The sequence below is a fragment of the Macrobrachium nipponense genome, chromosome 23 (assembly GCF_015104395.2).
Source record: "Macrobrachium nipponense isolate FS-2020 chromosome 23, ASM1510439v2, whole genome shotgun sequence".
Classification (NCBI taxonomy): Eukaryota; Metazoa; Arthropoda; class Malacostraca; order Decapoda; family Palaemonidae; genus Macrobrachium; species Macrobrachium nipponense.
The window spans coordinates 38,548,649-38,576,541 of NC_061090.1; the positions used below are offsets into that span (position 1 = coordinate 38,548,649).

At 36.8% G+C, this 27,893-nt stretch overlaps 1 protein-coding gene across 1 annotated transcript; it reads left to right on the forward strand.

The window, feature by feature from the left end:
• Positions 1-1,863: 1,863 nt before the first annotated feature.
• Positions 1,864-15,337, forward strand: LOC135200246 (uncharacterized; the record flags this gene model as incomplete). Its single annotated transcript, XM_064228709.1, is given in 4 exon segments — positions 1,864-1,972; positions 10,726-10,880; positions 11,453-11,582; positions 13,889-15,337. Coding segments are annotated over 4 exon segments (501 nt in total), but the record flags the coding sequence as incomplete, so codon positions are not given.
• Positions 15,338-27,893: the final 12,556 nt, after the last annotated feature.

The following is a 27,893-nucleotide window of genomic DNA, read 5'->3' on the forward strand; positions in this document are numbered from 1 at the left end:
GTGAAGACGAGTGGCTCAAGAGTGCATGGGAAGAAGGACTGATAAAAGTAGACGAAGACCCACAAATATACAGACAGGAGAAAGACAAGCAGAGCAGAGGAATGGCATAACAAACCAATGCACGGACAATACATGAGACAGACTAAAGAACTAGCCAGCGATGACACATGGCAATGGCTACTGAGGGGAGAGCTCAAGAAGGAAACTGAAGGAATGATAACAGCGGCACAAGATCAGGCCCTAAGAACCAGATATGTCCAAAGAACGATAGATGGAAATGACATCTCTCCCATATGTAGGAATTGCAATATGAAAAATGAAACCATAAACCACATAGCAAGCGAATGTCCGGCACTTGCACAGAACCAGAACGAAAAGAGGCATTATTCAGTAGCAAAAGCCCTCCACTGGAGCCTGTGCAAGAAACATCAGCTACCTTGCAGTAATAAGTGGTACGAACACCAACCTGAGGGTGTGATAGAAAACGATCAGGCAAAGATCCTCTGGGACTATGGTATCAGAACAGATAGGGTGATACGTGCAAATAGAACAGACGTGACGTTGATTGACAAAATCAAGAAGAAAGTATCACTCACTGATGTCGCAATACCATGGGACACCAGAGTTGAAGAGAAGAAAGGAAAAAAATAGAAGTTATCATCAAGACCTAAAAATAGAAATAAGAAGGATATGGGATATGCCAGCGGAAATTGTAACCATAATCATAGGAACACTAGGCACGATCCCAAGATCCCTGAAAAGGAATCTGGAAAAACTAGAGGCTGAAGTAGCTCCAGGACTCATGCAGAAGAGTGTGATCCTAGAAACGGCGCACATAGTAAGAAAAGTGATGGACTCCTAAGGAGGCAGGATGCAACCCGGAACTCCACACTATAAATACCACCCAATCGAATTAGAGGACTGCGATAGAGCAAAATAATAATAATAATAATAGTAATAATAATAAATTATTCCATGCCCTAAGCCTCTGTATCATTATGGTGTGCATATTCCTACACGAACCCCAACCTTCAACATCACATTGTACCATATATATTTATTTTACTTGTATTCCCTGTCTCCTTGAATATATTGTGAGAGAGAGAGAGAGAGAGAGAGAGAGAGAGAGAGAGAGAGAGAGGAAGAAGCTAATGCTGTATATAAGATATTCCGGTATATTTGACTGTCTTATCAAAATGGAAATTTGGCTAAATTCCTACGACTTTGATGGCAGCTCTGTGTCCCAGAGGGATAAACAAAAATACTTTCTGTTTTAGATTGGATTTGGATTTATTTCATTTCGAATGCAACTTTATTTTTTGATGTAATTGACTTAAAATGTTTAGTTCAAACAGGTTTATATAAAAGGACTTATATGTATAGGTATGTAAGCATCAATATATGCTGGCATGGCATACGAACATACACACACACAGTTTTAATAATAAATACTTGTGCACATCCTCTTATACATATATGCACAGAAATAAAAATAGCCTTTGTAAACAGGAGGACACGCACACACACAGATATATTATATATATATATTATATATATATATCATATATATACATGTATATATATATATATATATATATATATATATATATATATATATATATATATATATATATATATGTACATTCTGTGTATATATAATATATATTATAATGTATATATATATATGTTATATATGTATATATATATATATATATATATATATATATATATATATTATATATATATTATATATATATATATATATATATATACACCTTTACTCATGCACATACTCATACGACACACCAGGAATACAGAACGACGTCTCACAATGTATAATTGTCCCCTGGCTTCTCTCCGTAGGAATGGAATCTGCATATCAAGTACGCCCAAGTACGTGATTCCGGGACGTACGAATGTCAGCTGTCAGCCCATCCCCCCATCGGCATCCTGGCCAGTCTCAACGTCATAGGTAAGTACCGACGAAGGCTGAAGGTTTTGGCTATTCTGAGGTTAATTGTCTGGGTAGGAGTGAATAGAACTATAGTCTCCAGGGTAATGATAGGTAGCTGGAGAAAGGATAGAGAGAGTGAGTGGAGAGTGAGTGTGGAAAAGAGAGGTAGGCAGAAAAGAAAACGCGTGAAAAAATGTTTCTGCGCAATCGAGTTTCCAGTATCTCGTGTAATCAAGGCCACAGAAAATAGATGGTCTCGGTTAGAATGCTGTATGAGCCGCGGCCCATGGAACTAACTACTGTCCGGTGGTGGCTTGGGCTATATCGTTGCCAGACACACGATTAAGGCTACGATTAAGGCTAAATTTAACCTTAAATAAAATAAAAACTATTGAGGTTAGAGGGCTGCAATTTGGTATGTTTGATGATTGGAGGGTGGATGATCAGCGACCCAATTTGCAGCTCTCTAGCCTCAGTAGTTTTAAAGATATGAGGGAGGACAGGAAAAAGTGCGGACGGACAGACAAAGCCAAGACAATAGTTTTCTTTTACAGAAACTAAAAGACTATTCTGGGGCCATGTAAAAAATCCTGTTGGTTTTAACCATATTCCTAAATGCTAAATTCATTTTGGTAATTCATACACTTGGTTATGTAATGCAACAATGAAAAGAACTGAATCATTTGCTTTACAAGTTCAGCGAATTTAAGGACTTACCTTTTATAATTTCACTCAGTTTCTGCTAACTTGATCTGTTTAACAGTAAAGAAATTTCTAAACATATATCAACGAACGTGAAAATTTTTTATACTCTTCCCAACATTATTTCTTCCTCTTTGAAAAGGAAACTAAATTTCACTTGGACAGACACAGCGAAGGTAGATATAAAGAGAGGAGAGATTTTTATATTCCATATGATTTCCTTTTGTAGCATTGGCTACATCTTTACCAAAAATGCAAAGACTTTCTGACCCACGGAAAAGTAGTTCCCAATTCTCCCTATAGAAAGTTGATAAGATATGGGTGACATTCTGTATCTCGATATCAGCGGGAAACAAAAATTGCTTTATGAGGAAATTGGGCTCACGTCCTGACGGAAAACGAAAAATCAACGAAAAATGCTTCATGGGGTGACAGGGCTCACAACCTGACGGAAAACGAAAATATAAGCTAAAAATCCCTTATGGAAGGCAGGGCTGACATCCTCACGGAAAACGAAAAGATAAGCTAAGAATCCCTTATGGGAAGACAGGGTTGACATCCTCACGGAAAACGAAAAAAATAAGGTAGAAATCCCTTATGGAAGACTGGGCCCACATTCCAACAGAAAACAAAAAATGTCATACCGAGGGCGTGGCTTGTATAACAGAAAATGAAAATATGAGAAGTACTGTAGTTAACTTTCAGCCTTATTGACATCTCCCAGCTACGAAGATTTTTTTTATAGTTGTTGTCACTTTCATATGATGGGCATCAAAGGATGTTATACAAAAACAAGATATTTATTAAACTGACAGTTCTTTGAATTCCTTTGTGGATTATGAAGGTAGATGTCAGGTATAATAGTGAGAAGAGACAACAAAAGGCGTATTGTGTACGCTCTCTCTCTCTCTCTCTCTCTCTCTCTCTCTCTCTCTCTCTCTCTACACCCCCACAGTTTTTGGACGAAAATACATATCGCCACTAAAGCTACTCTTACATGTGACAATATATTGACAGGATTAGTACAAACGAATCAATAACATTCTGGAAAAGTTTTTACCTTATTTGCAAACTTAAGTCAACCTCAGTAAAACTTGACCCAGGGAACTTTAATATTGCTTATCTACAAGATCAATCCGTCCACCACCCCAAACCGGTTATTAATACTCCTGAGGAGCTATCCGTCCATTAAGGGTTAATATGTCTTCAAGTTAGAAGGCCAAATTTATATTCACAGCTAACTAGAGACACTACCATATATCTAACAAAGTAAGAAAAAAAAGTTTCCATTCTATATTGGGAAGGTTCTGCACTCATTCTGATAAGTACGTTAACTTCAAAGCAAGGAAAGGAGAGAGAGAGAGAGAGAGAGAGAGAGAGAGAGAGAGAGAGAGAAATATCGAAAATGCCCTTGATAATGAGCCATGTTTAAGTAATATATGAAAATGAAAGACTAAATAGATTTTTATTTTATTTAAAACGGAAATAGCATTTACTTTTTAGGTACTAAAGATAATTGTTGACAATCTAGAGTTAAAACACAAGAACACCTTTTAGAATTTAACTAGGAATGAAACCCGAATTGCACGAAGATATTATCTTTCAAAAACCAAAAATTACTAAATGATATATATCAATGGAAGACAGCCACCTGGAATAACCCAGACACTTAACAGTCTACCTGATAGATCCCTGTTTTCCAAGAACGTCAAAAAACAAGCCCCTTTAGCCTTGAGAGAGGAGCTTTGCATGAACGACCCGAGAAGCCTTTCGCAAATCGCGTTAGAGTTGATCTCGGAAGTTCAACTTTCGATTGCAGACAAATCTCTTTTGCCCTCTTGTGCTCGGGGTGAATAAACTGCGTCAGACTTGCGGTGGGGTAAAGGTGAAAGAGTCTACCTGGAGGAGGAGGAGGAGGAGGAGGAGGAGGAGGGAAGGAGGAGGAGGAACAGAGCTTAAAGTTACATGACGAGGCCAAAAGCCTGAGATACTAATGCAACACTTCGCGTCAGAGCACCTGGACGGCATTGTTGAATCGTCAGGGGGCGCAAGCCCTTAATCACACGTGTAATTACGGAAAGGTCTCCTAGGCAGGTGTCATGAGGGTGGTGAATAAACACCATCGCCCAGAAGGTTTTATATATAATTTTTTTTATTCTTTTCGTTTATTGTTTACTTTTAGCATCACGCTAAAAATTACGTCTGGAAGTTTGACGAGAATTTGGCGGAATGTGGTCCTTATGACTGGACACAATAGATTTGATTTTGGGGGGGAGAAATAGCATCTAAATAAGGGTTACAATATTCATTCATAAGCATATTTTTTCCACACGTATTCCGCCGTCCGTTCGTCAGACCTCTCGCTAAACCGCCCCCCACCCCCACCCCGCCCCCACCCCGAACATCAGGGAAGGTATGGGACGGGAATTACGAAACGACCGACAGACGAGGAAAGTGACCCCACGGAATGAGGCGTGTTTGAGGTATTAAGTGTCACAATGGAGGTCGCTGCTTAAAGGGACTGATTGTGGATGGTGGATGATGGGATGCCCTGTAGGAGGGGGTAGGAGATGTTGGGGGGAAGGGGGTAAGGAAATGAAGATGTGGGACATTATTACCCAGTGGTGGAAGGGAGGTGAGTATGGAGGTCTGGAGAGAGAGAGAGGAGAGAGAGAGATGAGGAAGGGATTGCAAATGGAGAGGAACACTGCCAAGGTTTATTAGCACTCCGTAGAACTCATCACTTATAGTCTGCTCTTTATTACAGGGCGGCTTTTCGGGTGGTAATGAGTTTCCTTCTTTCTTTCTCGTCCCCGTCGATGGATTTGTGCGGTTGTGTTTATTGTGCTCTTTCCCCGAATCGCTCAATCAATCAATCAATCAACGTGGTCGCTTGCAAAGGGGCGCCTCTTCTATCGCTCGGAATGGCCAAGATTGAGAAGACTTTTATTTGTTTATTTATTTATTTGTTTTTGGTGGGTTACATGAGAGTGGAAATGGAAAGGCCGGGGGGGGGGGGGGGGGGGGGGGGGGGGGGGGGGGGGGGGGGAGGGGGGGCGGTGTCTCTGCCCTCACGGTAATAAAAGGGTAATAAAAAGTGCATAGAAAAAAGGTCATGATAATAATTTATAACCATGAAAATATTTTCAATCCAACTCGAAAAGACTTAGAAAAATATAATATCTCCAAAATAAAAAATCTAGATCAGAGCATAAAAAAAGAAAGAGAAAACCGTACATAGAAAAAAGCTCATTATAATAATTTATAACCTAAAATATATCTTTAATCCATCATGTAAAGACTTAGGAAAATCTAAGATATCTAGAATAAATAAAATCAAGCTCTGAGCACAAAAAGAAAGAAAGAGAGAGGAAAAAAATAAGCAAATCTTAATTAATTTACTCTCCTTCTGAGGCGAAGACTGGAGACACAAGATATGGCGATATCTGGGGGCCGTTTCAAGTTCCCCGTTAATAAGTAAGAGCCCTGATTTATGAACACGGAACCCGCTCGGGATAGCTGTGCCTCAGTGATGACGCAAAGGCGGTGAGAGAGAGAGAGAGAGAGAGAGAGAGAGAGAGAGAGAGAGAGAGAGAGAGAGAGAGAGATACGTGTACGTATCCGGGAATGTTTTGTAATTTTCAGTCTGCTAATTTTTTTGACATACCCAGATGGATATCACACTCACATGCTCAGAGAGAGAGAGAGAGAGAGAGAGAGAGAGAGAGAGAGACTCTTGTGACTTCAGTATCAGGACCATCCTTAAGACTGACTTAATTATTAATTCAAAGAGGGACATAGCTTCCAAAAAGCTAAATCAATGAAGCCTTTGATGACAAACCTTACGGCCGAGGTTAATTGTTTGTTTATTTTCCTTGAGATTATGTAACGTTCATATTACAGATATAGAAAAAATGCCTGAACCTCTCTCTCTCTCTCTTTCTCTTTCTCTGTCTCTCTTTTCCCCCCAACACCACCCTCTCTCTCTCCTCGTTGGAGACCGCCAATTAACTATGCAAATTCCCAAAATTTAATAACATCGTCCATCTGTGTCATCGTCTGATGTCCCAGCTACCAGTGCTTCGTCTCCGCCCTTGCAGGAAACGAGTCGAATATTCAGGCGGTCGTTGGCAACTGTAATGTTGCGAATCCGTTGCAGGCGGGACGTGCGAAATCAGGTTATCTAATTCGATCTGTTATTGAAAGTGCATTTGATGTCTAGGCCCATCCCTTACGAGGCTCCTGATTGGCTGTTGATAAGCCAATGACAGGGCTGGAAACTCTCAGTCTCTCTCTCTCTCTCGAGTTCAAATAGGCTGAGGGATACGTCAGGAGAGGTGGAACACACATCCTGCCCATGTGAACTCTATCGAGAGACTGAGAGTTTCCAGCCCTGTGATTGGCTTATCAACAGCCAATCAGGAGCGTCGTGAGGGACGGGCCTAGACATCAAATGCACGGTTGATGTAAATCTACTATAGTTCAGACCTTTGAGGGGAATTCATGCATATTTGTAGTTTTGTGTAAATGAAAGGTTTTGAGGCGGCTCTTTGTCCGTCCGTCGGTACTTATTTTCTGTCCGCACTTTTTTCCTGTCCGTCCTCAGATCTTAAAAGCTAGCGTGGCTAGAGGTCACCATAATTCTAGAAATCGATTTGAAATTAAAAATATATAAATTTATGGTCCTTTTAAGCTTACTGCCTGTTGTCAAGACAGAATGGAATTAAATAGTTAAACTGGCCAAGAGAGAATAAGAGGAAATAAGAGAAAATAGAAGAAAGCAAGAGCAAATATCTAGCATTTGCCAAAAGGAGAAAGCTGAGACGCATCACAGAGCGTCCCCCCCCCCCCCTCCCCCCCCCCCCCCCCCCCCCCCCCCCCCCCCGCCAATCTCACCTCCAACCCCTCATTTCCTGGCCCCCACAAAAAACATCCCATTGGTTTTAATTAAAAACGAGCCGTGAAAAATGGCAGTTGGAATTCGGGAGTTACCAACAATTCCGCCTCTCAACTTTCCGTCCAATTAAGAAGCGACTGAAAGATTCATCATCAGTCGCTGAGGCGACTCTTCGGAAAAGTCGTCCTATCTGAATAACAATTCCTATTTAAAAAAACAATGTTCTATTTTTAAAAATCGGCCGAATTTTTTTTTTTTTTTTTTTTTTTTTTTGGTGTGTGAAAAAGTCGTCCTTATTAACTAAGCCGTCCCATTTTTCATGAGAAGAAAAGTCGCCCTATTTTTTAAAATTAAGTCGTCAATTTTTTTTTTTTTTTTTTTTTTTTTTGCGAAAAAGTCGTCCCATTTTTAGTGAAAAAGGTCACCCCATTTGTGAAAATAAAAGTCGTCCTATGAAAAAGTCGTCCTATTTTTTCTATTGACAAGAAAAAAATCGTCTTACTTTTTCTGAGAATAAAAGTCGTCCTGTTAAAAAAAGTCGCCCCATTTTCCGGGAAAAAAGGTCCTCCCATTTGTTAAAAAAAAAAAAGTCGTCCATTTCTGAAAGAAGCATTCTTTCTAAAATAAAAAGTCGTCTTTTTCTTGAGCAGAAAATTCGTCCCATTCCTAAAGACTGAGGTAAAATAATGAACCAGTGTCTGGAAAGTCTGTCGAGTATTCGATCATTTCTTGAATTACTTTTTTTTCTGTTACTTCTTTCAATTGAACACCATAATATTCTTTGTAATCTTGAATTTCAATTCAGTGTCCCGCTGTGGTGGGCTTGCTCCATATTGTTCTATATACTTAGAGGTCTGTCCTCCGAATAATAATAATAATAATAATAATAATAATAATAATAATAATAATAATAATAATAATAATAATAATAATAATAATATGGGATATGCCAGTGGAGATTGTACCCATAATCACAGGAACACAAGGCACGATCCAAAAATCCCTGAAAAGGAACCTGGAAAAACTAGATGCTGAAGTAGCTCCAGGACTCATGCAGAAGAGTGTGGTCCTGGAAACAGCGCACATAGTGAGAAAAGTGATGGACTCATAAGGAGGAGGCGGGATGCAACCCGGAACCCCACACTATAAACACCACCCAGTCGAATAGGATAACAGCTAGAAAGAAAAAAAAATTATAATGAAGGGACCACATGCCCCATTCAACAAAAGGAAGAAGAAGAAGAAGAAGAAGAAAAAGAAGAAGAAGAAAATCCCAGATCAAAACCAACCAAACAGAGACGACACTTTAGCAAGACACGAAACAAAAAATCTTCGGTCTTGGCTTTCTTGTCCCAAAGTTATCCCAAATGTTTGATGGTCGACTACCCACCAGATCTATATCAATTAAACCTTCCACCAAACTTACTAGCGACTATCAGGAAAGGCTTTTGGATAGTCTGCGATAGAAATTTCACGCCAAAATGTAATTAAGGGATTTATTGGTCTCCGGCTTCTGACGCTGTCTGGTGCGGAATATGAGGATTTAAGGAGTCTTTGGGGCATACACACACACACACACACACACACACATATATATATATTATATATATATATATATATATATATATATATATATATATATATATATATATATATATATTACCTTAATCTTTTCTCTACGCCATGGAAAAGCAAATCCAAGACCTCTCGCTGATAGTGCAAAGTACCCTAAGCTCTTGATCACATTTAATACATAAACTAAGAACTTCAGAGTACTAAAGAAACTAAAAAATACAAACCGACACATCAGGTAAAGTATCAGTAAAAGTTATCAACGGCAGAAACATCCAATATTAGTCAGAGAGGAAACAGCAGGAGCCAGAAAGCAATATTGCGGTTCAAGAAGGCGGTGGGTCTTCCATCTTCCTGAGGGTCATCGCCTGAGCTGGACGAAAAGTTCGTAGTCGAGAGAGAGAGAGAGAGAGAGAGAGCACACTCTTCATGAATTGGTCCGAATGTTCATGTGATTGGTTTTCAAATAATTAAATTTCCCTCATTGTTTCTATAATACAAAAGCTAAAAAATCGAGAGAGAGAGAGAGAGAGAGAGAAATGGATCTCTGCTCGTGGACGTTTGGCGACGCCAGGACAGCAATGCAATCATTCAATGAGAACCGTGTTGAGGGCAAATTGGTCGTTTACAGGATGTGAGGACGGTGATAAAAAGAAAACTTTTATTGGAGGTTTGGGATAACTTACAGAGAGAGAGAGAGAGAGAGAGAGAGAGAGAGAGAGAGAGAGAGAGAGAGAGAGAGAGTGTTAATTAAGAATATGTATGTAAACACTAATTGATAAGATAAGAAAGACACAATATAGATAAATATTCATTGTGTGATGATAAAACCAAAATAAAACAAAAATGTATTTTACTAAAATTCCTTCTACCTTCATATATTTGAATTATGGTAGAAAAAGTAGACAAGTAAAGTTATTATTATTATTATTATTATTATTATTATTATTATTATTATTATTATTATTATTATTATTATTATTATTATTATTATTATTATTATTATATTATATCATCATCATCTCCCAACAATTCGCCAATACAAATCAATATAAACAAGAAAAGCTACACCAAAAACTCTATTGCATACTCACAATCAAATATCTCTAATAACAATCCTATTAAACCTTCTTCTTTTTCTTCATCTCCTACACAAATGATTTCAGTTGATATCAAAAACTCTACAAAAACATACGGTTAAAAATCTCTAATAACAATCCTATTGAAACCTCACCCCTACTAAGATAATTTTAGCTAACATCAAAAACTCTTTACAAAAACCTATAGTCCAAAACCTCTAATAACAATCCTATTAAAACTTCATCTCTACTTAGATGATTTTAGCTAATATAAAAAACTCCTTCAAAAACCCACAATAGAAAATCTCTGGCAACAATCCTATTAAAGCTACTTCTTCGTCTACAAAGATGATTTCAGCTAATATCAAAAACTCTTGACAAAAATATGTCTAAAACAATCCTATTAAAACCTCATCTCTACTAAGATACTTTCAGCTAATATAAAAAAACTCTTGACAAAAACCTACAATCAAAAATCTCTAACAACAATCCTATCAAAACCTCCTCTTCGTCTTCCACAGAGACTATGTCAGAGATCACGGGGGCTCCAGACTTCTACGCCCAGGAGGGCAGTGACGTCACGCTGTGGTGCAGGTTACGACACTTCACGGAACCTCCCAGCTACGTCTTCTGGTACCACGGCAACGACATGATCAATTACAACGCTGACGAGAAGGTAAGGTGCCCCTCTGGCGTTTAATTCGTTTATTTTAATATAAAGTCCGTCACCTCTATCTCTGTCTAGATTTTAATGCGTTCAGAAGTTATAAGATTAAAACGGGAAAATCATGCTAGTGATCAGGGCTGTTTAGTGTCAGCCGAAATATATGCTTGTTTTGTACTAATTTTGTCTGTTTTTGACGGTTAATGGTTATTACGCTTGGTGATTAATTTTCGTTAAAGGGTTTTCGTATACACACAGTAAATATATATGTATATATATATATATATATATATATATATATATATATATATATATATATTTATATATGTACATTTATAATATACATATACATACACACACAAACACACACACCACACACACACACACATATATATATATATATATATATATATATATATATATATATATATATATATATATATATCATGTAAATATTTATGTAATGTAATAATTCAGTAACATAGAGATTTACATAAAACTTGTAATATCATATATTATCTTAGCCCATTGACAACTAATGATTAAATTACCATAACGAAATGACAACATATATATTATTCCAGATCACCGTCATTAGCCAGGGAGGCGAGAGCAGACTCCGGATTCAAAAAGTCGAGAAAAAGGCGTCTGGGAACTACACCTGCATGCCAGCCAATGCCAGGCCTTCTTTCATCATCCTTCATGTTATCACAGGTATGCCATTGGCTGCTTCGTTTTGCGAGTTGCCGAAGACGGTCTGATGCTATTATTGTCTTTAGTCTTTTTTTTTTATACTTACTATATCCTATGTCACTTGAGAATGTCTAATTATACACTTAATGTGATAATAAAGTTAGAATTACTCATAGATGATTAATAAAAATATTCAGGTTCTCCTAAAATTTATTTTTAATCTGATTAAGAAAACGGGATTCGATAGTTAAGTATTGTTAGGTTTAACATACTGGCTATTCGTAATGTCAGTTCTGACCAGTCCAAAATATTTTTGTTGGAATATGACTTATTTCAAAAGCGAACGAGAAAAGTTTAAACAAAATTAGGAAATTAGGCAAAGTTATTATTATTATTATTGTTATTATCAAGAATTTCGACTGAATTCGTTCACAAATCGTGGCGGAGATCGTGCCTAGCTAATTCCACAGAGGGATTTAATATCTAATATTCTGAAGCATTTCCCATCATTGAAGAAAATTGCAATTTCAACTGCGGGTTAAAAATGAAACTTCACATCGCGTTGCCGCTGGTTTCACCCGGACGTAAATAACTGTAAGAGAACTTTTAATTCCCAGGCACGAAGTCCCTTTGGAGTCGTCTCCTGATTTGGAAATGTTTTATATTATTATTATTATTATTATCTCCAACGACTTTACCGAGTATATTCATGACGAGCTCCCCTGATTAAACTCCGTTTTCACAGAGAGAGAGAGAGAGAGAGAGAGAGAGAGAGAGAGAGAGGAGAGAGAGAGCCTCTTAATTACACCTCTGTGGTTCGCGCGTCGTGGAAAATTCAGGACGGAAGTGCCCGCCAAAAAGCTATTTACTTATTCATTTTTTTTTTTTTGCAGTTTGTGCGCGAGGTTTAGGAACTGACTTCCGTCTGTGAGATGGAGAATATATATCTCCCTTTTGATGATCCGGGTTCTGTCATTAAGGATTTTGTGAAGCATTGCGTGGAATACGAGCTGAAAGTTTTAATTTTCGTATATGTTCGAAGGCTAGAGGCTTTCGGCACAGAGATAGATTTAGAAGTCTCTTCATATTTTGAGGGCCTTTTATTAAACACTTCCATCTCGGGAGTTATTGTACTAACGCGTTAGGTAAACTAGGTTAATTATGCTATGAGCCTAATTCTACTACACATTTTGTACGAGATTCAGTCGCAAAAAAAGGCAAAAAATAAACACAAAACAAAAGAACCCATAACGAAATCTGTGGTTACGAACACCACAGGTTTTAGTGAGTCGGTCTAATTATGCACCAAATAATGACACATCCCCTTTCTCTCCCCCCCCAAACCACCCCCCAGCTCCCCCTATTCATCGTCATCATCGCCTTCGTCTAATTCTTGTTCTTGTCTACCCTTTCAGGAGACAAAATAAACAAAACAAAACAAAAGAACCCATAGCGAGATCTGTGGTTACGAACACCACAAGCTATAAGTAGACTAGGTCTAGTTATGTAGCGAATAATGAGGTCCCTTTCGCCCCCCCCCCCCCCCCCCCCCCCCCACCCCCCCCCCCCCCCCCCCCCCCACTCACCCATCCCCCATCCCCATCATCTTCATCATCTCCTTCGTCTCATTCTTGTTCTTGTCCTCCCTTTCAGGAGAGGACAAAATAAATAAAACAAAACAAAACAAAAGAACCCATAACGAGATCTGTGGGCTAATGACAACACCACACGATTCAAGTAGACTAGGTCTAATTATGTAGCGAATTATGACACGTCCCCTTTCGTCCCCCACCCCCCCGCCCCCCCCCCCACCCCCCCATTCACCATCATCATCTCTTCGTCTAATTCTTGCTCTTGTCCGCCCTTTCAGGAGAGACAAAATAAACAAAACAAAATACAAAAGAAAAGAACCTATAACGAGATCTGCGGCTACGAACACCACAGGCTTTAGTAGACTATACTCTGTTTTTTTCCATCTGTCCATCCGCCTGTGGTGTTTACGCATGGTAACACTGTGTCCCGGGCTTTAAATAGTATCCTATTTCGAATATTAACGGTGTAATTCGCATACAGTAAATTACTAAAACACTTTTCAGTTGCAAATGTACACCCAGATATCCTTTTATTTACCTAAAACTTACACATAGCGTAACTATTTAAAGGCCGGGACGCATTGTTACCATGCGAAAACACCACAGTCAGATGGACATATGGAAAAAAACAGAGTATAGGTCTAACTGTGTAGCATATACTGAAGTCCCCTTTCATCATCATCATCATCATCATCATCACCTCCGTCTAATTCTTGTTCTTGTCCGCCCTTTCAGGGGAGACCCCAGCGGCCATGCAGAGGGCGTCCGCTCCGCCCATCGACAGCGCCTTCACCGTCACCTTAGGTCTAGCGTCTGTGTTTATGCTCCTGAACGGCCTATGATGAGGTCTTCTATCTCCTCCTCCTCCTCCTCCTGCTTCTTCTCCTTCTCCTTCTTCTCCTCTGGTCGTTTGGGAACTTTGAGCACATGTTTGTGACTGCCAGGATGGAGCTGCATGAGAGTTGTGTCTGTATGTTCTGTATGTTTGTATATAACGTTTGTGAGTGAGCGAATATTGACCTGGTTTATCTGTGTATGAGTACAAAGGCTGTATGAATGTTTCTGGGGAGAAATCTATAATGTAAATATTACCTGTAAATGAGGTTTACCTGTCTGTGAGGTTTACCTGTATGTGTATATAATGCCTGGGAGAGTATTGCTGTTGGTGATGTTCATCTGTTTGTGTATATAATGTTTGTGTGAGAGGATGTACAATATCGAGACACCCACGCGTGTATTTATAATCCTTGCCAATGCCAGAGGTGTTGGTGAGATTTGTAAGTGTATATAATGTTTGTGAAGGCGCAGGTGTTTTTAATGTTTATGAACACCTTTATGTTTTGTAAATAACGGTCAAAGGTGAATGTTGATGAAGCTTATATCTCTGTTTGTAAATAACGGTGTTAAGGAGAGATACTGAGCCAGATTTGTATGTTTCTATAATGTTTGTATGTATGTGAATGCTTGTTGGTGGGGTCTGATAAATACTGTAACTACAGATAGTACTATATAATGTGTATGAGTGTGTATGTGACACCTGGAAATTAAGTGTCAAGTTGCTTTGTCATTTGTGTCATAATTGTTTCTAACTACTTTAACATCTTCCATCTGTAACTTTGCTTCTTAACTCAAGGGAAGGTGTTTGTTCTGTGTATGTGATTATGACTTTGCGAGAAGAAATGTTTGACTTAATTTCACAAAAATGTACATTTACTAAAACAGCTTTGAACATGAGGGGTTCGTCTACACTACAATCAAACATGTCATCAATAAGTTGGAAACTTAACGCATACATGTTACGAATAGGTTGACAGCATTAGCATTAAAACATGTTTAGCAGTTAAAGGATAAATGTTGAAGCGATTGTCACTTTTTTCCCCTAGGAGCTACCATACTGTAATATGCCTATGCGTGCGACATAACTTCATAAAACCCACACACAGTCAAAAGTTCCACAAGATTTCACTGGAATCCATCAATAACTTTTGGAAGCATCACATCACAAAAGAGAGAGAGAGAGAGAGAGAGAGAGAGAGAGAGAGAGAGAGAGAGAGAGAGCATCCAGTTCTTCCTTGGTACGACTTCACTATCTGCGAAACTTTATTTGAAATCCATCAACAACTTTGAGAGAAATCTTGTGGACAAAAAAAAAAAAAAAAAAAAAAACGAAAAACATAAGAGAAACGAGTCCTTGAGTAACTTCTTCTGTCAAGCTTCGTCGGTGAAGGTAAAAAATCTACACATGCAGACCTTGGACTAAACAACATGACAATCACATAGTATTTCCATAAGATGTTACCAGAATAACCCTAGAATTTTTCTTATTTCTCTTCCCTTTATTCATACTCCTTTGTGGCAGCGAGAGAGAGAGAGAGAGAGAGAAGAGAGAGAGAGAGAGAGAGAGAGAGAGAATATTGGCCCATCTCACATCTGTTTTCTTTTCTGACGTCGAGAGCAACAATTTCGTCTTTCCTTTCGCTAATCTGGCAGCTACTTCGATCTTGCTCCCAAGAGGTGTGTATGTGTGTGTGTGTGTGTGTGACGAGGTTGCAGAATATGTAAGTACGTGAGTTGTGTGTGTGTATGTTTGTGTGTGTGTGTGTGTGTTTTGGTCTGAAAGTGTCCGTGCTTATCAATCTAAAGGACGTCTGTGAATTCTGTGATTCAGTTTTTCCAACAAAAGGTTAAATCCAAAAAACTGAAATGGGATCTATTGGTGCATATGCGTGTAAATAATGTTTATACAATAACCTGTTTCATTTCACCCCTTTCGTGCAAGATCTGCTGTTTGGGGGAATGTGAAATTTCCTTGCCATCTTGAACGATTATTATAAACTATGCCTGAGAAGTGATGGAAAAACGAGTCTGCTGTGTTGGAAAAAGTTTGAAGTGCTAATCTCTTCCTGCTTTCGTGTTCACAAGATCTCTTAATTAATCAGAGAGAGACCAGCTGATTTGGATTTGGCACTACAAAACAGCAGGTATTAAACTACTTATCTAGTTTCAGAGTTTCTATCTCAGTGACGAAAATAATGAATGGAAGGTGAAACTTAGGCAGAAATATCTTTGGAAATTTGAAAGGCGCGAGTGTGTCATTGTACAGTGTCGAAGTTTAAAATACGATTGCAGTGATAGTGACGCTAACGATGACGCTAATGATGATGATAATGTTAAAAAGAGAAAAGTCTGAATATTTATCTTGTTGGTTGATATATATATTTTCACAGAGTGACGAGTAAAATGCGTAAGATAAACGTCAAGTTTTGCAAACGAATTAGAGAAAAATTTTATCACGGAGAGATGGAGAACGTCTCACTCTTACGCTGTTACCTAGACTGTAACATTGAGGAGGGAGCCTGTAGTTTCCTCTGTCTGTTTGTACATATTTACTCAAACATAATTTCTATATAGAATTTATATTCATACTCCAGTAACGTCCTGCCCCCTACGCCCCACCCCCTAATCTCCTGTCGAATTTCATAATGGCCGCTCCTCACCCATTTCTCTCTCTAAAAAAAAAACCACCTTTTCATTCTCTTGGCCCGCTGCAGGGGTAAAGAAGAGGTAACCCATTACCCTACTCTACTGTATAATGAGTTTTCAAGTGTCCCATTTAAAGGAGAAAGAAGTATAAACAGAACTGGCGGAAAGGCCTTAAAAAAAATTCAGTTGACGAGTTGCTCTTTCCTGGTCTTCGGTTCCTGTATATAAACCCAGTGACGCAATCTGGCGAATGTCAGTGTGGCTACGGACACTCTCCAGTCAAGATGTGACTTGTGCTTCATTTGATCCACAAAGGTATTGCTTTATTCCTTCGTCTTTTTTTTATATTTTTGTTTTGTTTCATAGATCAGTGTGTACTACTAAAGCTGCTATGGGTGCGACGTTCACGTGACTATTTATAATAATAAAAGTTTGTTTAAAAAGCTGTTTTATTTCCCATCGTAGTGTGTAGTGTAATTCAAATTGAGAGGTCAATAATGAATTAAAAATGGTTTAGCAAATTCCTATCGCTATTTATTTTGATGGACTTCTGCAGAGAGAACTACATGATTTGTTTTTTTATCCCCTCTTGAATTTATCAAATTAATATTTTTTAGAGATTGCAACGATGGGATTTATCTCACAGATGCAAATTCCGAATTTGGGATTTATTTCACAAATGAAAATTCCGAATTTGGGATTAATCCAACATATGAAAATTCCAAATTTGGGATTTATCTCACAGATGAAAATTCCGGTTTTAAAATTCACACAATATTATTTGCTGATAAAACTGAATTCAGTGTTTGTGGTTCTCTCCTATTTTTCTGAAGTGTTTGATGCAAAATATATAAGTTTTGTAGAAGCAAGTTGAAGAACGTCTTAATAGAACCTTATCTCTCTCTCTCTCTCTCTCTCTCTCTCTTCTCTCTCTCTCTCTCTCTTCTCTCTCTCTCTCTCTCTCTCTCATTCAAAATACTGAAAGGCATAAACGAAAGTAGACAGTAACCTATTTACGTTAAACGAAAACCAGACAAGAAATGATGATGGGAAACCAGAACTGAAGAGATACAACACATCCCATTGCGGGAACATCTTCACATACAAGGTATGTGATACTTGGAATAAACTTTCACTAGAAAGAAGTAGTAAACAGCGACAGTGTGGAAGAGTTTAAAAGAAAGCTAGACAAAATCATTAGGACACTGTGGCACAGTAAAACCTGGTTCAAGAGATAAGTGAGTACACGATGTCTCCTCTTAGGATGGACTAACAAGTCTTTGAGACATCCTAATCCTTGTAACTCTCTCTCTCTCTCTCTCTCTCTCTCTCTCTCTCTCTCTCTCTCATCTCACATACACAAACGTAAACACAAACAAATCAGCATCCAACAGATCTGGATATCATTCCCATCGCCACTGAGCACTCAGCACCATGGTGCGCCAATCATTCTGAATGTCTCTCACTCGCCATCAAATTATCCCCAAATGCTTGTCCCTATTCCTGCCTAATTACCTTCAAAATTTAATAAACCGATCAAAGAACACTCCACACGGGAATAACAACCAGGTTGATAAACAGATGAATGAAAAATTCCCAGTCGTAAACAGCGTTGAAGTTGATAACTAGAAAGAGACTCGCTAATATTTATCTTCCGGATATTCGCCGAAATAGACAGCTGCCCTGCGCGTCAGTCTCGGAAGCTCATTAAAACCAGCAACAGCAAACCGTGTTATTGTCGGAGCAGAGAATACATATTACATAAAATAATGCTCCGCTGCAGCGTCTAGACGGTGAGAGCTAATGAGTAGCAAGAGAACAATGGGCCAGAAGGGATGCTAAAAAGATGCTCAATTAGTGCCAAGGCTGATGATGGCGTCTTCATAGCAGTGATTTTGTTTGCTAACTTGTTCGTTCCTCTGTGAATCTGTCTGTAGCCCGCTTATCTGGCTGTCTGTGCCTGGTCTTTTCTGTCAGGAGTACAGTGACACAGCAGGCCTGGCCAATGACAGAACGACGGCCTGTTATCGTAACAGAGACGCAATTTGTAAAAATTAACAGTTTCATGACAAACAAGATACTGAATCATGGTAGGACAAGAGGAGAATAGGGGTGTTTACGAGACACTACATTGAAAACAAGGCTTCTCAGCTGATGCATTTCATCATCAGATGTGAGACTTAAAAGGGGGAATTGAATTGATAAAGTAATGCTTCACGTTCTAAAAGGCACAGGCGCATTGATAATCTAATGCTTTACATGACGCAATTATAATCTTCCAGTGGCATAAGAAACTCAAAAGATTCATTTATTGGTAATTTACGCCATTCTTTACAAGGAAATTGCAGCATACAGCACTGAATTCCAGCAATGAATTGTTGGAACTGGGAAAAGCCGTCTAATAATGAGGTACCTGCTTTTGAATCTAAGTATAGAAATCTATGCAATGCCATTCGTTCAAAGGGAATATAATTGGAGGTTTTTATTGTTGCTATATTCGTATCCAAAGACTAATTATTAATCTATTTCAGTTTGTTCACAAAGAGGGACTTTACCCGTCCGGGAAAACCGAAGTAAATACAAGGATTTACCTTTCAGTTTTTGTTGGTTCTCAGTTTTTTTTAATGGTGTTTTGACGTTGCATGGAACCAGTGGTTATTCAGCAACGGGACCAACGGTTTACGTGACTTCCGAACCACGTCAAGAGTGATCTTCTATCACCAGAAATACACCTTCAGAAAAGTTCAAATAGTTTCGTTGCTGTGACTGTTCTTATATATTGCAATCCAAGGAAACTGATATCGCTAAACATTTGCTGAAAAACACGAAGTTGCTCTTCATGAAGAGGTTTTGCATTTTCTTAAGTTTTCCAAAAGTTCCTTTTGTTTTTGGTGCCTCATTTCAATATTGATGAGAGATTTAAATAGGTAGTAACCACTGACTATCATTGACTATACTGAAAAGTAAAGAGCCTAAGTTCTATCATAAAAGACAAGGCTACGAGGACACGAGACACGAAATTTTCTTGGGACAATCAACATGACCAGTTTGAAGACTAGTAAACGAACAGAAAATGTACCAATAAATGACGATTAACTGAAATTCAATGAGCTCCTTGGAAAGGACCATAAACAAGAAACCTCTTTCAAAGGCGAAATGACTTGAAGATTGGCAGAAATGGAGACCAAAAAGTACTTTTATCTTCCACTAGTGACTAGGCCGATCTCTCTCTCTCTTTCTCTCTGCCTTTCTCTTCCTGACGGAGGCCAGACCCCATTAAATTGACTGCTTGTCTGGGAAGACATCCCCGGGAAGACATCCCACCCCATCGGGATATCTTCCCAAAATGAGCTGACGAGATCCGCCAGTGGTCGTTTGAGATTCCGTCTTAAGATGCGATCTATCACTCCAAGAAGGTCATCTGAAATTCAATAGTGTCAGTGCCAAAGACGTCATTGATTATTATGAACTCCTTGGACTTGGAATTAAACATGAAGGGTGTCGAGCATTCTTTTCTTCAGATTTACTGTAGTTTCTTTTTACAAATTTCAAAAACGAAAGAAGAAGAAGGAACAAATAAGGAAGGCAACATAACGATAACGCTGCTAATGAGGTTTCCTTCGAACTGCGAGCGAAAGAGGAGCCGATTGGAGCAGCTATTCAGCTTTGATATTTTTGTCAGTGGATTCTCCCTTGGCTCAGCAGACAAGAGAAGAAGGTGACGCGGATTGTTCTTGAGTGTTTCTCTGGGAAAGTTACGTTTGAGGGAAAAGCTTATCAAGTATTATTTCTATACTGGATGAGAGTATGCTTACAAAACGTCAGAATGCTACATCACAAGAAAGTGTCATGTATATACGCAGATAAACCACCGGAATATGTATGTATATATATACATATGTTAAATAAATTCTTCTGTTAAAACAAGATACGTCTCACGTATAAAAGGCCCATTAAAACACTCTGGTTCTAAAGCTAAGGATTATTATTTCGGTGGACTAACTTCCACTCTCATCAAGTAGTGAAAGACAGAAGGCGTCGCACTAACTGGTTAGTCCACCGAGATATAGTCCTTAGGTTTAAACCAGTGTGTTTTAATGGGCCTTTTATACTTGAGCTATATATATATATATATACATGATATATATATATATATATATATATATATATATTATATATATATGTGTGTGTGTGTGTGTGTGTGTGTGTACATAGATACCCTTCTATAAGAAAAACATAGCACGTTTGTCCTCGGCGTATAAGCCTCGCCTATGAAAAAGGACGAACCTCATATAATATAAGGAACTCATATCCCTGACAAGGTCAGTGATTCCTTCTCTAAGTTTTTTTTTTTTTTTTCCCAAGGGCAGAAAAATCCTTCGTGGCTTCCACAAGGCAGGAGAACATCTGGGAAGAGGGCCAGAGATAATCCAGACATTTATGACGACTGATGATCTCTTAAGGGGAAATTGATGTCATTCCCTTTTGGGTGTTGGAGGTCCTCGGGGGAATATTGTGTGGTCTCTGTCACGCTACTTAGGTTCCATCAATTTTTTTTATTAATAATTTCTCTGTTGGTTTATATGCTCATTTAGATGAGACAGTTTTAGATTTTTTTTATTTTTTCTTATTCTTGAGGCTTTAAGCCAAAACCAAATCAGTTCGGTGGAATAACAAGGTTTACAAAATATTTCATTTCATATTTTGGGTGTCCATTGAAACGAAAACCACTACGAACAGTTTCTATAATATAATTTAGCTAAGGCTTCATTGCTCTGTCAAGTCCATTCAATCCATTAACTATTCCTATTATACTTTAACTTATAAACTCTATCAAAAAAGAATTTTTTTTTTTTTCACCATTCGCGCAGTTACGAAAGATATTCAAAGCCATGATGTCCGCTTTTTTTACAAACTAATCTTCTGGAGCCAGATATAAATTAAGGATATATATTCCGTAGTACATATTATATATATATTATGTATATATTATATAAAATATATATATATATATATATAATATATATAAATATGGTATATATATAGATATACTATTACTTTTGTACATTTTATATATACTAAACTATCTCAACTATCTCTCTCTAAAAATATAAAAAGCTTAAACTCTCTCTCTCTCTCTCTCTATGTACACAACACACGCACAATCATTTGATATATATAGTATATATACTATATATATTTATATATATGTACACACACACACATACACAAATATATCATATATATATATATATATATATATATATATATATATGTGTGTGTGTGTGTGTGGTGTGTGTGTGTGTAAATATATCTAATGAGAGAGAGAGAGAGAGAGAGAGAGAGAGAGAGAGAGAGTAAGAAAGGAACACTTTTTTTCCAACTCGAAACTGCAGTATTCGATAATTCCCAATGTTTACGAGGCCATTTATGATAGGAATTATCTATTTGTTTATCAGAAACGTGAATTGAAAGAACAAATAATCAGAGGGAGCTCTCTCATGACACGACATGAGCATCATTAGAGTTCATATGAATGTTTGTTTTATAAACAACCGCTTTTCTTTGTTAATTAGCAGAGAACATCCAAAATGCCACTGGGCCAAATATACTAACTAATTCTCCAGCAATTATATTTTTTGGGTAAGCGTTTATTTATATATATATATATATATATATATATATATATATATATATATATATATATATATATATATATATATATATACACAAGATATATTGTTACGGCCTCTGAGATGAGGTCCGCTTCAGGTTCGATATGAAATAAATAAAAAAAAAATATTTCAACACCAACAGTTGAAACTGGGGATACGAATATAGAAAGAAACACTAACACAACAAAGGTTTATTTACAAGCTTACTAACAAAGGTAAATGCAGAACACTCGAAGGCAGTGGCTTCACAAAAGGAGAGCGGCAATTGCAGACGTCCTCTTGACTCTGTATTGCAGAAAATAGTTTACTTGTAAGGCAGGAACTCCCCAAAACCTCTAGCAGGACACTTTTCTTCTCTGAAGTCTGCTCGACATCGAGATAACACGGTCGTCCACTCCTGAAGACGACTAGACCAGTATCCAACCAACTCTCGAGCGACTCTTCTGATCCTTCGTCGGTTCCTTCGTCTCTAGTCTCTCTCTGACGATCTCTGCTGCTGATCTCTCACTGTTAATCTGATCTGTGGCTCTTACTGAGGATATCTCTCTGTGACTAACTGGTGTCTCTCTTTTACGACCTCTGCTGCTGCTGCTACGACCGTCGTATTTATATGGCACTCCGGGGGCGGAGCCTACGGCGAGCATCACAGACTCGCGAGATTTCCAGAAATTCTTAGATGAATCTAAACGAGGTATTGCATCAGAAATTGCGGCGTTTCTCACGACACTTAGGCGCGTGTTGCGCTCCACAACACGTCCGACGATTCCAGAACAGCTGCGAGAACAGGCGCCTCCAACACAGGCGCGAAAGCCTCCTTACTGCCGAACTTCTCGAAAATGCGTTTTCCTTTCCTTTAACTTCCTTTGCTATGAAGCAATTACCATCACATATATATATATTATACTGTATATATATAATATATATGTATATATATATTTTATGTATAACTATTATATATATATATATATATATATAATATACATATATATATATATATATATATATATATATATATATATATATATATATATATATATATATATATATCTATCTATCTATCTATCTATATAATATATACTATATATATATATATATATATATATATATATATATATATATACGTCGTTTTGGTTTGTAACGAATTAAAATTTGCTTGCATAAGCAAGCTGACATCCATGTGAACATTACTACTGCACTGATGGTAAACAAAATTCATGAAGTTAACAAACAAATTATAAAAATAATTTTATATATATATAAATTTTATAACTTATAAAAAAAAATTGTAGTCTGAAGCAGTTTAAAAATAAACAAAATCTAGATATCTGAAGAGAACAAAAAATGAACTGCCTTTGTAAAATATTAAAAGTTACATTTATTTAGAAAGAAATGTTATCAGAGACTCAATGAAATAAAACTAATATCTTCTAAAAATCCAAATAAACATATTTCTTTGACAAAATTTAAACGCAATCCCGTGTCTTAATATCAACATTATTTTGCAATGTTGAATTAATGAAGCGTAATGTAAATATCTCTGAAATAATATTCTCGGGTCTTTCAGTATCTGTGCATGCAAATATACAAACATGCATGCATGTATATCCCACATTGACACGACGCTGCTTCTGAGCAAAATACAATTATACATAATATTCATATGAGCTGCTAGAGACGTGGCCCCAGGGAGATGGCATCACATGATGCAATATGAATCTGGTTTTTCTTTCACTCGCTTTGTATTTATGTTCGCGCCTGGACAGATGCTTAATTTTATTTATTCAAATCGTATTTTGTTATTTACTTCATGTTTTGCTCTATGCTATTTATATTTCAGAATTTTGATTTAAGAGATGTGGAAAGACTTGGATTGTGTTCAGACTTATTTTCTTTTTTTTTTTCAAATTCAGTGGTCCAATCCTGGAATAGAATTAGTAAAATTGTATTATGCTTATTTGAGAGAAGCACGAGAGAGAAGAGAGAGAAGAAGAAGAGAAGAGAGAGAGAGAAGAAAAGAGGAAACGTTGCTTTTGATAATTAGCAGAGAACATCCAAAATGCCACAGGGCCATATATGTAGACTAATCTCCTGTAATTATATTTTTTGGTTATATATATATATATATTATATATATATATATATATCTATATATCTATATATATATATATATATATAATATATATATATACTATATATGTGTGTGTGTGTGTGTGTGTGTGTGTGTTTTGGTTTGTAATGAAATAAAACGTGCTTGCATAAGTAAGCAGACTTTTGCATAGACTTTGCTTGTGTACTTATGGTAAAAAAAGAATCCAATAAGTTTGCAATTCGTTGGATAAAGAGCAAGTTAATAATGAAAACTTATGATTTGAATTAGAATAACTATTTCTGAGAAAAAGATCTGAATATCTGACAAAAATGTTGAACAATATTCAGCTCCCGAGAGAGAGAGAGAGAGAGAGAGAGAGAGAGAGAGAGAGAGAGAGAGAGAGAGAGAGAGAGACTCTGCTAAGTGCTCCACGGAATGGCAAATGAACTGCTTCATTAGAATATTAAAAACTACATTAAATTTTAGAACGTAATTCCATGAGAGATTCAAGGACGAGGAACTACTGGTCTTTGTAAAACAAAGAATATAATAATTTATTAGTTTACATAACGTAAACACACTCCATTAATCTGCATATTAAATGGATGAATTGTAAGTGCACACGTCTCTGAAATAATATTCTCCGGTCATTTAGGATCTGCGCTTGCAAAGATACAAATGTACTTGCATGAATATTCAACAAATGCTCGAAGCAGATTCTAAGCAAAATATAGTTAAGCAGAATTCGTTCTGGCTACCTGAGACGCGGCCCCCCTAATATGAGCTTCGTTTCTCTGTATTTACGTCCTGTCTTCTTGTTCTTTATTTTGTTTATTTTTTCATTTAATTCAGCTAATTTCTTTTCTCTTTTTTTTCAGCTCATAATTCTTTCTTTCGATGTTTGAGATATGGATAGATTTACATTTTGTTTTGATTGGTGTATTTTTCAAAGCCACTTTCTTTTGAACGCAAATTTTGGTATATTTCTGAAAAGAGAGAGAGAGAGAGAGAGAGAGAGAGAGAGAGAGAGAGAGAGAGAGAGAGAGAAATGTATAAAGCTGGATAGGCCATTCGCCTCTTGTGTATTGGAATGTTAACAGACAAATATGCTATAGCTATCAGTAAGAGAGAGAGAGAGAGAGAGATAACCCATCTGTTCAATCCAAAACAATGACAGGCGGAAAATAACCCCCACCCCCAACAAATAAATCCGATACCTATCAGTACAACAAATTATCCCGTACAGAGAGCCCATGTTAGCCGCGTTCATTACGTCCGAAAAGAAACAGGAATTCGTCCGCTCCCTTTAGCATAAAACCTCCCAATAGCCGATGTAAATTGGCTGTCAGGCACATGCTCCTTTTATTGACTTTCCGAATTCAGAACTACAGGAGGAAGGAGAAGAAAAAAAAAACCGAAAAATAAAAACGAGAACATTTAGGATTTGATTGGCCGTCATAGCGAACTCTGCCAAGCCCAAGGTTTTGTTCACATTAAGTGGATTTTCGCGTTATACCATTAACTGAATTAACATTTGCAAGCATTGTACATTAACATATCCAGCTTAAAGTACGGACATTATAATGAGTAAAGCTTCACATTTTAAGCAGAGCTGTGCATTCCTGTGGATGTTGGATACAACCTCCAACATTCAGCAACATTCTACTTATTTATCACATTAGAATGTTGAATCTTTCTTCATATTCTGTTATCAAGAATGCCGTAGGCTCTGATTATGATTCTTTAGCTAAAATGGTCTTTGTTGTTTATGAAAAGCATCGCTTTTCTGTTCACAAATTATATTGCAAGTATGAAAAATAATATTTTAATTGATATTCACAAAATAAAACAGAAGTTAGATAGATATTAGACATACAGATACAGAGCTATATAGGTAGTTGAAGATGTATGCACAACATAAATAATTAATTACATTTACACAAGGTCTCACGAACACGCGAATATACACATGCTATGACATATTTATCATTCAGACCAGACAAAAAAGGGTTTTATTAACATCTCAACCAACTCTCTTCCAAGACTCTGAAGAATGTAAAGATATATGAATGAAAATAAAAATAAAAAGCAGAACGTGGGAATTAAAAAAAGGAAAGAAAACAGCAATGAATTCCAACGAAGTCAAAGGAATAAAAAGTAATTAAGTCATTAGAAGCGTTAGGCATATGCATGTGTTGTAAATAAAAGCATTACGTGAAACGAGGTTGGTGTATGTGTGTGTCTGAGAGAGAGAGAGAGAGAGAGAGAGAGAGAGAGAGAGAGAGAGAGAGAGGTAACAATAAGTCATGAAAACGAAGTAAGATCCTTCCTCACTTATAAAATGTGATTATGCACCCTTAGAAAAAATAAATGTCATAATTGGAGAAAAAAAATTTCTGAAGTTTCCATAATTTTATGTTAAAGACGATCATAAGACGGAAAGTTAAATAGATGTAATATAAATAAAAAAAAAAAGCTTCTGTATTTAAACAATCTACGAGTGTTTGTAAAATCATATACTGAACTAAGGCATTCGTTTTAATTGGAATTTTAAATAATTCATTTCCCCCCTAACCCCACCACCCTTACATTTCCCATGCGAAAAAAATGTATAAATAAACAAAAAATATTGCATTTTCCAAAACTATGGCAACCAATTTGATTTTGCAATTTATTCCAATACAGACACAATTGGACGATGCGATTTCAAGTGTACTTCGTATATTTCCTTTGGAAAATCATTCGCATCTTATTTGAGTTGCCAATTATCTATATATTTTTCGGATCAGATTACTCAGAGCTCTCTGCCCCGGAGGGATGGTGATTCAAAACTGAGGTTAATGACGTAATCAGGAGCCGAAAGATTTTCTTGCGTAAAAGGTAGAGCTGGATATCGTCTCATTGTAGAAAAAGACATTTGAGACTAAATATATATATATATATATATATATATATATATATATATATATATATATATATACTATATATATATATACATATATATATATATATACACTATATAAAAGGAGCCCATAAAAACGGCAAAAATATAGTATATATGTATATATCTCTCTAATAAAATGAACACATTAAAATCGCCAGAAAATATAGAAAGTAAGTACTATATTTCAGAGACTGCTTCTGCTGGTTCTCTCTCTTCTATATTTTGGTGTTTTCATGGGCTCCTTTCAATTAGATGGAATTCTTGTTGTAATAGAACATTTTTACTAGTTATATATAATAATAATAATAATAATAATAATAATAATAATAATAATAATAATAATAATGATAACTCCTTGTAATTAGATGGAATTCTGTTATAACAGGCCATTTCTACCACTCATATTTGTATATACACATATAATAATAATAATAAATAATAATAATAATAATAATAATAATAATAATAATAATAATAATAATTAATAATAATGCGTCAACATCGAGAAACAGAACACTTTGGCAATATATGAAGACCAGTGAAGACGAG